The 13,736-nt window shown below is 39.2% G+C and overlaps 1 protein-coding gene across 2 annotated transcripts; it reads right to left on the bottom strand.

Moving 5' to 3' along the window:
- Positions 1–414: 414 nt before the first annotated feature.
- Positions 415–10,227, bottom strand: LOC124124908 (cyclin-F-like). 2 transcript variants are annotated; one of them, XM_046488198.2, is made up of 14 exons: positions 10,072–10,227; positions 8,123–8,295; positions 7,644–7,750; positions 7,154–7,221; positions 6,788–6,978; positions 6,183–6,341; positions 5,809–6,038; positions 5,532–5,696; positions 4,744–5,051; positions 4,162–4,249; positions 3,848–3,947; positions 3,567–3,703; positions 2,542–2,681; positions 415–2,380 (listed from the first exon to the last, which is right to left on the bottom strand). In XM_046488198.2, the coding sequence occupies exons 1-14, from the start codon at positions 10,076–10,078 to the stop codon at positions 1,923–1,925; spliced, it is 2,331 nt and encodes a 776-aa protein (XP_046344154.1). In that variant the 5' UTR covers positions 10,079–10,227; the 3' UTR covers positions 415–1,922. The 2 variants fall into 2 exon arrangements, with proteins under 2 accessions (XP_046344154.1, XP_048243089.1); XM_048387132.1 differs by lacking the exon at positions 10,072–10,227 and adding an exon at positions 8,749–8,864.
- Positions 10,228–13,736: the final 3,509 nt, after the last annotated feature.

The following is a 13,736-nucleotide window of genomic DNA, read 5'->3' as shown; positions in this document are numbered from 1 at the left end:
TTTGTTATGTTGAATTCCACCACGGGACATCCTATTTGGTTTATATGATGCACTGCCCTTTGGAATGTTCTTGAAATTCTTGCAATTGGACCCATGAAGATCCAGTTGGATCTTCAGCAAACCATGCTTGGTGTAAGAGGCGACTAACGAGATTGGGTGGTCAGACTACATTGATGCATGTCATCGTATACCAATTGCGTGATGTCCATCACCGGATTGTCTGCTCAAGCCTTGATTATATAAAGACAACCTTCATATAGCTGGAATATTGCTGAGTGCGACATTGAAGGATAAGTCAAGAAGTGGTCACTGTCATGAAAACTGGTACCTACATCCTGCATGTCAGCACCACTCATTGTCAGGTAGAAAGTAAATACACAGAATAAATGTGGGATAAAAACATAGTCAAGGATGTAATTTTTGTATTTATGTTTATTACAAAGTAATAATAAATATGTCTCAATATCATTGGTGACATTCACGGACCTGCATATCAGCTCTCAATTGCATTCAAACTTCCTCAAACGTCATACACACAACCTCCAACATAGTAGGTCTTGGCAACACAACTTCCAACTAGTCTTGGCAACATGGCCTGAGTGACGATGCAGCTGACACTATAACTTGTAAGCTGGTTGAGTGGAGTGAGCCCAGTCACTGACACTGACTCCACACCAACTGTCTACCCTCAACTGTCAGGTCTCAATAAATAAATTTCTTGTTTTGGTATAGTTATGTAAATAAGTTCCTCTTATGCCAGTTCCTTACTGTAACATTCTATAACCTATGCCAGTTCAGTGAGGTTTGTAGAGTACATTATGCTCAAATCATTGTTTTCTTCATCATTATGGCAAGTTTTTCAAACACATCATAAACATTTTGATCCTGTCTTTCGTCAATCAATTTCATACCATATAAGTCATACATAATTTTTATGTAAAAGTTTACTTACAAAATGTCAAATATTGTAAATCTATTAAAAAAATAGGCCATTTAAAATATGGCAAGGCGCTACAATAATGCCCTGGTCAAATAGTGTTGTCAGTACTGGATGTTGCGGTACAGGAACTCATCAACTCCACTCTGTGCTGAACATAAAACATTGGGCACAAATACTTCTTCCAAAAGATATTTTGATTATGGCATCTATGTGAAAAATCTAATTTGTTCAAGAAATCATGGTATGCAGAGTTTGCGAAACCTTTGATAATTTTCTCAATGATTTTACAAGGTAATCAACATGTGCAACTTGACAACAGAGGTTGTGTAACCTGTGCTGCTCAGGATAACCAAGCTTATATGGACTTCTCTCAGAAATTCCAACACAACAACTATTTACAGAAATAAACAAAACAGTATTTTTTTAAATACTGATGGATGATTCATAAATAATACAACTTAATGTACAAATAAACAATATGCTCTTTATAATTTACAGACATAGCACTTGTAACAACCAGTCACTCACGATGGAGGAATAACACAAGTTGGGATGGTAATTACATTCCGTCCATCTGTCAACTTGAGGCATACCTCAGGAAGATGTAAATGTCATCCATTCACTCAAGAGTATAACATATCACAGGCCAGGAGATCATATGATCAATGAAAGTGGCAGCCTGTCAATTTCATTGAGTTAGCACCTGAGTTATGAACATGGGATATGTTCAATCAATGATTATGACCTTGACATATACCACATGGGATTTTATCACATATAGGATACTGACTCGGAAAACCTGGTCATGATTGATTTGTGAGCAAGCTTACTTGAAAATGAAAACACTTTGTCAGTGATTTATCTGTAATGCTGTATTCTTTCCACAATGCATTGGGCTGTTTAGTTCAACATATGGCATGGATATTGTTTCTAGTGTTGGATCTGCAGGTTGACGTAACATGCGTGCAGCTTGGCAGGCCATCTAGGACATGCTGTTTCCCACAGTGTTACTTGATCTCTTACGACTCTTTTTTTTCAAAGCATTTGGTGAGGTCATCTGTGTTGCTGTGCGGGGACTCTTTCTTGTGGTGAAAGAATCCTCAAATGGACTTTTTGTGTCATAGTCACTATGAGACATGGAGTAAGAAGAGAAACTGCGGAAATTGCACTTTGAGCGTTTTGTTTGTGGCGAGGGACTAGACTGGCTGCTTGGGGAGGAGGATACCCCAGAGGAGGAGGACTGAGCACAGCAGCAGCTGGTGGGGAAGGTGATGCCAGGAGAGGCGGAGGAGGAGGAGGAGGCACCCAGCAGCTTCACTTTGATTCCTCCAAAACTAGACTCTCCATTGCAGAAGCTTGAAAGACATGCAGTGTAAGTGTCACTGTCAGAGTCAATGGTCAGGTCAGAGCTGTCACAGGTCACCATACTGTTGATGGAGTCTGAAAGGGACAAGAAGCTAATAATACCTCAAGATCAACTTACAAGGAGTACTGCAGAAGCATATGTTTTGATCGATAGATGCTAGTGATTATGTTTAAAGATGAAATGTTTACAGCATCATCCGAGACAAATGATCCAGTAGTTACGTTCATATCCTCACCATTAAGTTCCATGAATGATTCTTCATCATCATCTTCATGATCACCATCATAGCCTGACATCACTGCACTCTCTGGAAACTCCCACTTTTCAACAGTTGGAGTTGAGGCCTTCTCACGTTCCATACTGCGCTTGATAGTTCTGAGTCAATAAACAAGGACAATATACCAACATGTCTTCAATCCAAACTCATAATCAACTAAAGATCCACATTTATTTTAAAATTAACCCTCTCAAGTCATTCACAGCATTTACCTGCTCAAGTCATTCACAACATTTACCTGCTCAAGTCATTCACATCATTTACCTGCTCAAGTCATTCACAAAATTTACCTGCTCAAGTCATTCACAACATTTACCTGCTCAAGCTATTCACATCATAAGCCTGCTCAAGTCATTCACTACATTTACCTGCTCAAGCCATTCACATCATCGCCTGCTCAAGTCATTCACAACATTTACCTGCTCAAGCTATTCACATCATTAGCCTGCTCAAGTCATTCACAACATTTACCTGCTCAAGCTACTCACATCATTAGCCTGCCCAAGTCATTCACAACATTTACCTGCTCAAGCTACTCACATCATTAGCCTGCCCAAGTCATTCACAACATTTACCTGCTCAAGCTATTCACATCATTAGCCTGCTCAAGTCATTCACAACATTTACCTGCTCAAGCTACTCACATCATTAGCCTGCCCAAGTCATTCACAACATTTACCTGCTCAAGCTACTCACATCATTAGCCTGCCCAAGTCATTCACAACATTTACTTGCTCAAGCTATTCACATCATTAGCCTGCCCAAGTCATTCACAACATTTACCTGCTCAAGCTATTCACATCATTAGCCTGCCCAAGTCATTCACAACATTTACCTGCTCAAGCTATTCACATCATTAGCCTGCCCAAGTCATTCACAACATTTACCTGCTCAAGTCAGTCACAACATTTACCTGCTCAAGCTATTCACATCATTAGCCTGCTCAGGGTAGCATTGAACTAAACAATGTAAAATGTGCATACCTGTGACTGCGACTCTTGCCCCGTGATGGTGAGACTATGAGTTCATCTGCATTTTTGAAGCGGAGCTTCACATCAGTTCCATGTAGGATGTGTTCTGTCACCCCCATGATGGAGCAGAGCTCTTCATAGCTCATTATCTGTAATCAATAGCAATCTCCTTAAAACCGAAGCTCTCACACCTTTTATTTGGGTTTTTATTGTTCTGTGTTTTAGATGTTACAAGAAAGATGTCCCAAACAAAGCAAGGACATTATTTATGCTTTAAGTATTCTATGACTTACATCAATGTCGCTGACACAGTGGTATTTCTCGTCTGAGTATCGCTGTTTGACCGCTTGTAGAGTGATGTCACGATGGTCGACAACTGACCCCTCCATGAAGCTGAAGACAACCATAGCAATTTTTATGTGATATCATCAATATACGGTACTTGTAAACATGTTAACTATTAATTCAGGGATTTAGTAATTTAAGAATTAAGTACCCCTGGTTTTCACAGACAATATCTGCACCATCAATGGACTACCTACTTGAGGGTAATTTCATAATGATTAGCATGTGCGAGATCCACCTAAAGCAGGGAGATAACACTCACCATTTCTCATGGACATGGAAGGCACACCTGCTGATGTCATCAACTGAAAATCCTGTGAACTCTTCCATCATGGAGGGCCAGGGAGTTTCTGAAGCAACAAGATAAAACATCAGATTGTGTACATAAAACTAGGGTCCAGGCTATACATTTTCAAACAACATTGTCTTTCTTAAGATTAATCTTACCAACTTTTGTTCAAAGATAAGATATCTTAAGTTTATGATAAAACGACAACTTCAATCTCAGAGTATTCATGGATTTCTTATCAATCTTTCATCATCATTAAATATATCTAAGTTGCAATCTTTGATGAAGATAAGAATACATTATCTTTGGTCTATGATAGTTTCAAAAATAGGCTACGACTGTATGATGTCCTTATGCTAGCTTCATGATAATCTTAGCCCCAAGATTCTTTCAAAAGTCTAGACCCAGATCTTTAAACAGATACACGCACTTACAGATAGTAGTGTTACAGTGGCCATGTTACAATCTCCCATGTTTTAACAGCATGTGCAAGTATATGTATGGCTTGTATTGTTCTCTTGAACCACTCTTATTATAACAAAAACATCCACCTACCCATTTTGACTAGAATACGGGCTAGGAGAACACAGCTAGAGGCAATCTCAGCTGTGCTGTACTGTCCCATCTCGGCCTGCAGCAAGCTCAGTTCACAGATGTACTCCGCCAGCTTCATGCAGCGCCGGTCCATGCCTGGTGCCAACACTGTCAAGATGTTCACGTAGTCCAGGCTGGTGGCCACGCGAATGTTTCCCCGCACCGTCGCCGTGATCTCTCCCATCATCCTCACAACATCCTCATAGCTGTAGGTGCTGTCAGTGAGCCAGGCTGCCTCACGGATTGTAATGATATCCTTACCAAGGAATCTGTACATACAACCACACAATCAGATGAAGATGCTGGCATGTAAAGAAGTAGCAAAAACATTGTCATACCAAAATGTGAAAGATTTGATAACAGTCTGCTCACATGTGTCTTCAATCCACAACATGGAGGCAGTGAGACATGCTTACAAGTGGATGACAGAATAACCAAGGCAACAGAGCAGTTTTCATTAAAAAATTTCTTTTGGGCATGTTTTGTGAGTAGTGAGTGAATGTATTTAATGCCGCAGTCAGCAGTATTCCAGTTGTGTCTGGGCAAGACAAACCAGTGGTTGCTGTCCTGAGCAACACCTCATAGTGTGGGGTACAATGACATGCAATCAATCAAGTCACATGACCACCAATCCATTTTAGTTGCCCATTATACAAGCATTGGTTACTGGGGACCATTTTAATCCTGGAATCGCCACAGGGTCTTTGAATTAATAAGTACAGATTGTGATGACGACTGAAGGAACTGACCTTGAGCAAATGACCATAGCTGCAACTCCCAGGAGCTGTAGCTGAGAGCGGGGGACAGTGTGCACCTGCAGGAATCGATCCACCAGGTTGACGGCAGCGTGGAGGGTGAGGGTGGAGAAGTCCTTCATGCCCGCTACTTCTACCAGCCAGTCAACAAGGATGTATCTGAAGAGGACATCCAAACATTATACATGTGCTACCAACATGGACCTGCAAAGTGTTATAAAGCACAACAGGTGGCTTCATTAATTCCACTGATCTTGTCCTTCATGCTTACCTCATGGACGGGGTGAGGTCTCTATGGTTCTGGAATGTCTTGTGAGTGCCCGTGGGTGAGGTAGTTTGAAAGACTTCTCTCAGGAATGCTGCCACTTGAGAGCGAGATATGCCACCATATTTCCCTGATGCATAATACTTGCACAAATAGAGTCGGGCGTTCAGACACCCCATACTGGCCACATCTCGCAACTGGCGCATACTTGCTAGTTCAGAGGCTTTATCTAATACCTGCACAAGAAGAACAGAACATTTGGAGGTTATTGTTTTGAAAAGGAACTCTTTTTCAGATATAACCTGTGAAAATATACATTTAAGAAACAAATTGTTTACACATAGCACTTTCAATACCTGGTATGTGAGAAAACATCTTACCCTCTCCGAATACTGCAACTCCCACAATGCAAGTGCAGCATCAGCTGAGCCATGTTTGGCAGCTAACTGCAGGTAGTGGATGGCGGCCGTCTCGGTACCTTCCCCATCCAGGAGCTGCAGCATCTTCCCCACACAAACACTGATATCTCGATTCACTTCCTGCAACAACACAATACTACATACAGCTCATACAACTCCACTTACAGTAATTTCTTCATAATAAGTACTACTGCATTCTCAATTTGTTTGTTTGTTGTTTAAATCCGCACTCAGCAATATTCCAGCTATATGACAGTGGTCTGTAAATAATCTAGTCTGGGCCAGACAATCCAGTGATTGGTATCATGAGCATCAATCCACGCAATTGATATATGACATGCATCAAAGTCAGCAAGCCTGACCACCCGATCCCATAAGTCGCCTCTTACAAAAAGCATGGGTTGCTGAAGACCCATCTGTCCAACAGCATAACATTGTTTGATTCCTATATTTTCTTCTAACATTTTCTTAAAATATTCAAATACTTTGATATTGTTGACACTGACTACATAAGAGTGCATCCTGCAAGTTATATGGTGTTGCAAAGAATAGCAAAGCATAATTACCTTCTCTAGGTATTGTTTCATGAACTGAAAGACGCCCTCCTTACAGCAGGCACCGCTCATGGACCATGGAGGGCGAATAAAGAGCCATGTGAAAGGGACTGTGTTGGGAGTGAGAGCCTCAGTCTTGCAGAACAGCTCTGCTGCACGATTACCATTGGATGGACACAATTCAGGGGTAGCAGGACTTGGCACTGAAGTAAACAGCTATATAAATAAATCTTGACTAACAGAAATGGAAAAATTTTGTCACTGTCTTCATCATTACAGAGCAACTATTTGACTGACTACATTAAATTTTTCTGTGGAAAACATAACCTCCAATGTTATCTGACATTGAACATGAATACAGATTGAAGAGATACTTACAGCCCTCACTGTAGAGGTATGCAACAGCAAGTTTGATTAAGGCTTCCAGGTTACCATTTTCTTGAGCTCTGTACAGTGGAAAGAAACATTGTCATTAATAGCCCACAGACGTAACATACTGATATTCGTTTGTTTGTTGTTAAACGCCGCACTCAGCAATATTTCAGCTATATGACAGCAGTCTGTAAATAATCGAGTCTGGACCAGACTATGCAATTGGGATGCGATGACATGCATCAACCAAGGCAGCGAGCCTCATCACCCGATCCTGTTAATTGACTCTTACGACAAGCATAGTCGCCTTTTATGGCAAGCATGGGTTGCTGAAGACCTATTCCAAGTTGGATCTACACAGTTGACACATTCATATTCAAACCATGTATTTGGTATATTGTCAATATTGTAGAAGTAATTTAAATTAACTCTCAATCACGTGGAATTTACTGCTGTAAACTGTATGGAACAGTTTCTCTGTGAACACTACACTCACCTTTGGAAATGTTGTAGATTGGCCGGGGAGGGCCAGCAGTTGTGGAATGTAACTGCTGTCCAGACAGAGGTGTGTGTGTCAATCAGTTGCAGGAAGTAGGGATGAACCTGGCAAGCAACATATTCATCATTCAAACATGCTACTAAAAAGGAATACAATTGCATCCCAGCAAAATCAGGTAAAAGAAACATAGTAAGTACTTTGCATATATTTCCACTGAAATGATCAAAAGTATTTTCTTTGAATGAGCAGAATTAAGCAGCACCCCTGTTAAGGAATACAGACCAACCTATCAACCTATACAGCCACTGTATATGTGTGCATTAGAAACCATCGCAATACAATTGATAATGAAAATACTCTTATATTATAAGCAACTGGTGATTACATCATAACACATTTGAAAGCATCATAATATGAAAACCAAATCAAGTATGTTATTCACCGTACATTAGACAAAATTAAAACTGTGGACTTACCACCCTCATGTTCAACAAATCTTTTATCTGAAGACCTTTGAGAAAATGTAGGAGTATTTCCTCCGGAAGATGCCATATAGTGACACTGCTGCGCGTACGGGGACGCAGGTGTGTGTGCACAGGGATGAAGACATTTTCAGGTGATCGCTGCAGCCTACTTATACTCTGTATCACTGAAACCAAGAAAGCAAGTACAAGTTTATAGATACATGTAGTATAGTTATTATATATGAACTGTTACAGTGCCTTGGTCAGTAATATCCCAGTTATCCTTTCTAAAAAATAAGAAGAAGAAACTATTAGTGTGTACAATAAAATAATAATTACCAAGCTCGGTTGAAAGCAAATATATAATTGTTCAAGATATCCATCAGTATTTTTTTAAGTAATACGTAAGCACCTGTCCAAATCAGAGTTTTTACAAAATTGAAATTCCAATGAAACAAAAATGTATTTATAAACATAGGAGACGACTCGACGCATAAGAAGGATGATGGTGGTCGCCATGGCTGATTTACAAATTGCAGTCTTGTAGGCCTTAACACAAGGAAATGACCCGTTTCTTGTTTGATCGGAACTATGTAAACCATTACATAAATAGCTGCGGATTATGAATATCTACTTACAGTTTTGCCAAAACATATCTACAATAGACATATGACCGATTGGTAAGACACTGTGGATGGAACTGACGCTAACAGTGCTTCACGGTCCTATTTCAAGTCGAGACACGACCCGATCGCACTTGCCATGTGCGTAGCTAAAATTAGCACCGCGTGGGGGCAACAAAGCCTAGCAACCAATCAAGACACGTTGAATTTCATATTAGCCAATCAGAGCGCAAATATTTAGAACTTGTTAACAACAGTAACAAGTAGATTGATATACTTGTCAAAACATTCCAGCAGTACACCTTCAATGGTTCTTTAAGCTTTTGTTACGTTAATTAATGGGTTGTTAATTAAAGAGATTAAGTAGTTAATGAAAAATATGCTGCCAATGGGAAGATATTATGTCAAAATAAGGACCTCGCCACATACTTTCTTCAGGTTGATATTTGAATTTGATAACACATTTACCCATAGGCCTGTACAATGATTAAACAATTGCGATAACACTTGTTTATTTCTTCACTGTGCACGTTGATATTTCTATTGTATTTGTCATTACATTGCAGTATTATACAAATTGGCCGACATTAGCCTGATGACATCTAGTAGCCAAACTGTTGATCTATATAGCTAGTGTTTCACGCACGATTATGAAGCAAAATATTATATATTTTGTATATTTATTAAGTACTCTCTTAATGTACAAGTAACTGCCTACAGAAACCAATTATTCAGGTCAGCTTACAACTGACTGCATGTGTCAGATTCGCAATTGCATAATGCTTCATAATATCTACAGCCCTCGGCCTATTAGCCTTGGCCTGCTGAATATTTTGCCACGTTTTTCCTTCGGTATTATATCAACATCGTGATGTAAATAGACTGCACCTTTCGTTAATGATATGTTACTGGCGCAACATAATCAGATATGTTTGCAGGAAAGCGCTGTATAATACACGTCCCTTAAAAATTCGGATAGTTTCTACAAGAAATTGGCGGACACTCGAACAGTTGAATCGGTCTCGTTCGCTGACCATTGCGCCAAAACGAATGAGAAAATGGCGAATATAGCCGTGAAAAGGAGAACTGGTGACACTGGACATAATGCTAACATTGATGAGTTTAAACTACCTGTCTACTTTACTAAAATGTACACATATTACAAATTATTACACATGATTGAAAATGAACCTGGCGAGTCCGCCTCTATCAAAACAGGCTCCGGCTTAGCGGTTGGGAGATCCCGCCCCCTCGATCAAAACAATACGGCTTATTAACTGTATAGATTAATTAGACTTGAGCTGCATTGTTCACATGTAGAATATATAATTAACTTACCTTTCATATCGTAAAATTTGCCAAAGATGAATCCAGATTCATGCAAACAGACAAGATAGTTGACTCTGATCGTCAGGTCTAGTCTATCGCCACTAAATCGCTACGAACCAACGGTCCGCGGCCCTGATTGGTTGAGAGTTGTGACGTTTCTAAACGATTGAGGGTTCTTCCCAATCATTCCCACAATGCATAGCGTTTTGTTGTGTGAGGGGCACGCGGCTGAGCGTGTGTTTATGTTTTTGAAAATTTGACATTTTAACGGACTGACATCTCTTTTTATTTCAAATCCATAACTCAGTGACATTAATGAAATAATTTGGTAATAACTGACTTTAGACTTTTTGTACCACCCAATCTCATATGGTAGAAATCCATGTGACGCAGAGGATAAAACGGCAGATATACATAGACCTTGTGTATAAGATGTACCTATATATTTCGTGAGCAGTATATTTACCCTCCTGGGAGATTACACATTACTTTCATCATATGTATTTTGGTATTGTGTCAGAATGATGCAGCATTCGCAAAATAATGATGACGAAATAACATATTTCGTTTATATATTTCATATATTTTTAAAATATGCAATATTCTTTTATTGTTTATTCACAGTGTACATGTTATCAATAAATACAGAACGATCAAACTACATATAAAGGTGTCAAGATATGTAAGGATTTTTAAAGGAACTATATTAGATGTCCACGAATTAACACTTAAATGACAGGTGTGTATTGTGCATGTATCTGTGTTATAATTTATGCCACAAGACAGTACAGATCCCTATAGAGTATATAGCCATAGGGGTATGCCCGACACACCAATCACTGCCGGTACCCTTCTATCATTACTTTTTGTTCTATGTTTTTATATTTGACACCACCATTGCCTCGGGGTGATGAACTGGCAGTGCATCAACACATGGAAGGCTATATATGTGCATGTGTATAGACAAAAGACATGTTTCTAAATAAATCATTAACTCGCTGTAAGAACACGGGTGGCTGCTAATGCTCAGATGCATGCTGCATTAATGTATAATGTCAGAGTCGTTCAAAAAACAAGCTTTTCGGGGACTGTTTAACAATTTGAAGTATACACTTTGGTAGATAGATGTGTGTAACAATATGGACCGGTTCTATCTCCATTGAAACTGCTCATCGTTAGAAATTAGAGTTGCGAAAAACTATGTTGTTCCGAATATATAACCTTCAGTAGTTATTTTCTAGTCATTTGACTCATTTGTGTTCTGTGTAATTTTGTGCATTATTCTTGGCGGGTATCGACATATTGTTAAAAACACGTTTGCACTTACCAAGGACAATACTATCCCCCTAAATACAACTATAAAATACTGTGTCCACAACACAGTTTTTCAGAAGTTAATGATGCCTTTGGTTGTTCACGACTCAGCTATTCTGAATAACTCTAAAAAAACACATATGGAATTTAAAATATGCCAATGAGACGTGAAATTACTAATTGCTTTAATTTGGATGGACAATTTGTCTGAAACAATGAAATTACTGCATACAGTTTCTATCATTTGTTTTGACTGCATGGCCTCTAATGAACCAGGGACTGAGGCATTGACCTCTCTTGCTCTTTTGAGAACTCTTTCCCCAACCGTAACCGCGCGCGCCATGTCTACCCCCACCCTCTAATTATCTCGATAACAGGTTAAGCCAAATACTGACCGTTAGGGGCCAGCCGAGATCAAAGGGTGACGCAACTGACCGCTACATGTCCGTGCTTGGACCTCCACCAGGTGGAGACTGACGTAATGACCCTCAACAATCGGCGGGGGACTTATGTCGGTCATCATCAGGTCTCTGATGGTCATTTGTTAAATAAATTTGTCTATGTTACTCAAATTAGCATGTCCTAAAGTGATTAATGATTCCTTCATATACTGGTCTGTACATTGACGTAGAATATACATCGAGCGTAAAGTCAATCATTGCAGACATGACTAATAGGTATATATACTGAATCTACAATTTCTTCATGATGTAACGCCAAATACACTTGGATGGATGGATGGATGGGAGGGTGGATGGATAACAAACAAGGCATCGCAAAGTGTCCAGCTTGTTAATGCCAATCTGACAAGACAATGCCTTTCACACAACAGTGGATTATGTTATTTCCTAAAATGTGGGTTGATGACAACATCCCATCTGCCAATACAGTATATTGTATTCGTACTCAACTCAGCTTGCGTCAGTACGGGCGTACGATTGGATTACCTCATGATACATCGAGGTTATGAAAACAAAATGTCAGTACTGACACAATGGCCAATCGAATCATCCAATAACAGACACTGTATGGTGATGTCTAATTCTGTGTTAACATTAATACTTAATAAGAGGTTTTAAAATGTTAGATATTTTTATCAATTATTTAACTACAAGCACTTTGTGCATTTTTATTGTTATCTTAGTGACACGAGTGTCTCGTGGGCCTCTTTGGACGGATGTTTTTTTAATATGAATAAAATGTAATTTATCTGCTTATGTACAACATGTGACACTTTATTAAAATATCATTCATTCTAATATTTCAAGATATCAGTTCCGCGATGCAATACGTCTGAAAATTGATGTAGAATATACATAGGGAGTAGAGTCAATAATTGCAGACGTGACTATAATAGGTTTATACACTGAATCTACAATTTCTTCATGAGTCAACACCAAGAACATGTGCACCGAGATGGATTGATGGATGATGGTTCTAACATAACATCTTTTTATGCATAGATTGCGATAATACAATAGGAATACAAATACTTCTGTTACTGCGTGAACCTCAGAGCGCATGTTTTCACAAGACTGAAATGAATTTGTTTGTGGACTCAAGTTTATGTCAACTTTACCAAGAACCTGAAATCAACATGGTTATACTTTACACACCAGACAGATGTCGTACGTGACAAACAGTGGACTATGTATAATAGAAGGCACGAGTACACCTGGATATATACTTGATGAGGTGTGAGGCCCAGCAAACGTGTGATATACACGCAGCAATCACAGCCGTGTACAACACTGTCCCATGCAGATGGCAGTTTGCTTGACTTTCACGCTTTTGTACTCTAGTTTCATTTTAGTTCTGAAAATCCATCAATACCGCATATGCCATGCATGGCCTGTTCATATGTAACAAAGTCCTCATAAAAACATTGATGTATATGTGTTGGCAGAGCCTTGTAAAGACCAACCTGAGCTGCATGTCATACCAGTATGGTAGTAACGTATTTTATACAGGGCTGGTGATATGGCCTCATCTACGAGGCGTTACACCACTTTTGATATGCCAGTTCCCACGTAATATTTATGAACGTGGTAGATACCTTGTGCCTCTAAGATGTCAAGATGTTGTGTGTTTCGGCACAGGAAGAGTCTATCGCGGGCGTATTGCATTTTTCGTCATGACACTTACAACTCTGCTCTCCATGCAACGAGTTTAAGTTGTTACAAATTTGAATAAACACAAACTCACACACACACACATACACATATATGTAAAACATATTTGCATATATATATATATCGTTTCAGTTATAAGATATGTCTTGTAACTACATCTAGTTAACAGTTTTACAAGTTGCATTATATACGTATTTTTATTTCCAACATCCATGTCCTAATTAGAAT

The sequence above is a fragment of the Haliotis rufescens genome, unplaced genomic scaffold, assembly GCF_023055435.1.
Source record: "Haliotis rufescens isolate VD_foot unplaced genomic scaffold, xgHalRufe1.0.p SCAF_66, whole genome shotgun sequence".
Lineage (NCBI taxonomy): Eukaryota > Metazoa > Mollusca > Gastropoda > Lepetellida > Haliotidae > Haliotis > Haliotis rufescens.
The sequence above is the reverse complement of the archived record's forward strand: the minus strand, read 5'-3'. Positions and strand labels throughout refer to the sequence as shown.

Excerpts from the sequence above, each read along its gene's own strand:
- LOC124124908 (XM_048387132.1), bottom strand. The coding sequence starts at position 8,779 with ATGTCTATTGTAGATATGTTTTGGCAAAACT. Across the intron at positions 6,342-6,787 it reads TGAAACAATACCTAGAGAAG|GAAGTGAATCGAGATATCAG; the intron begins GTAATTATGCTT and ends GTGTTGTTGCAG. Across the intron at positions 3,704-3,847 it reads ACTGTGTCAGCGACATTGAT|ATAATGAGCTATGAAGAGCT; the intron begins GTAAGTCATAGA and ends TATTGATTACAG.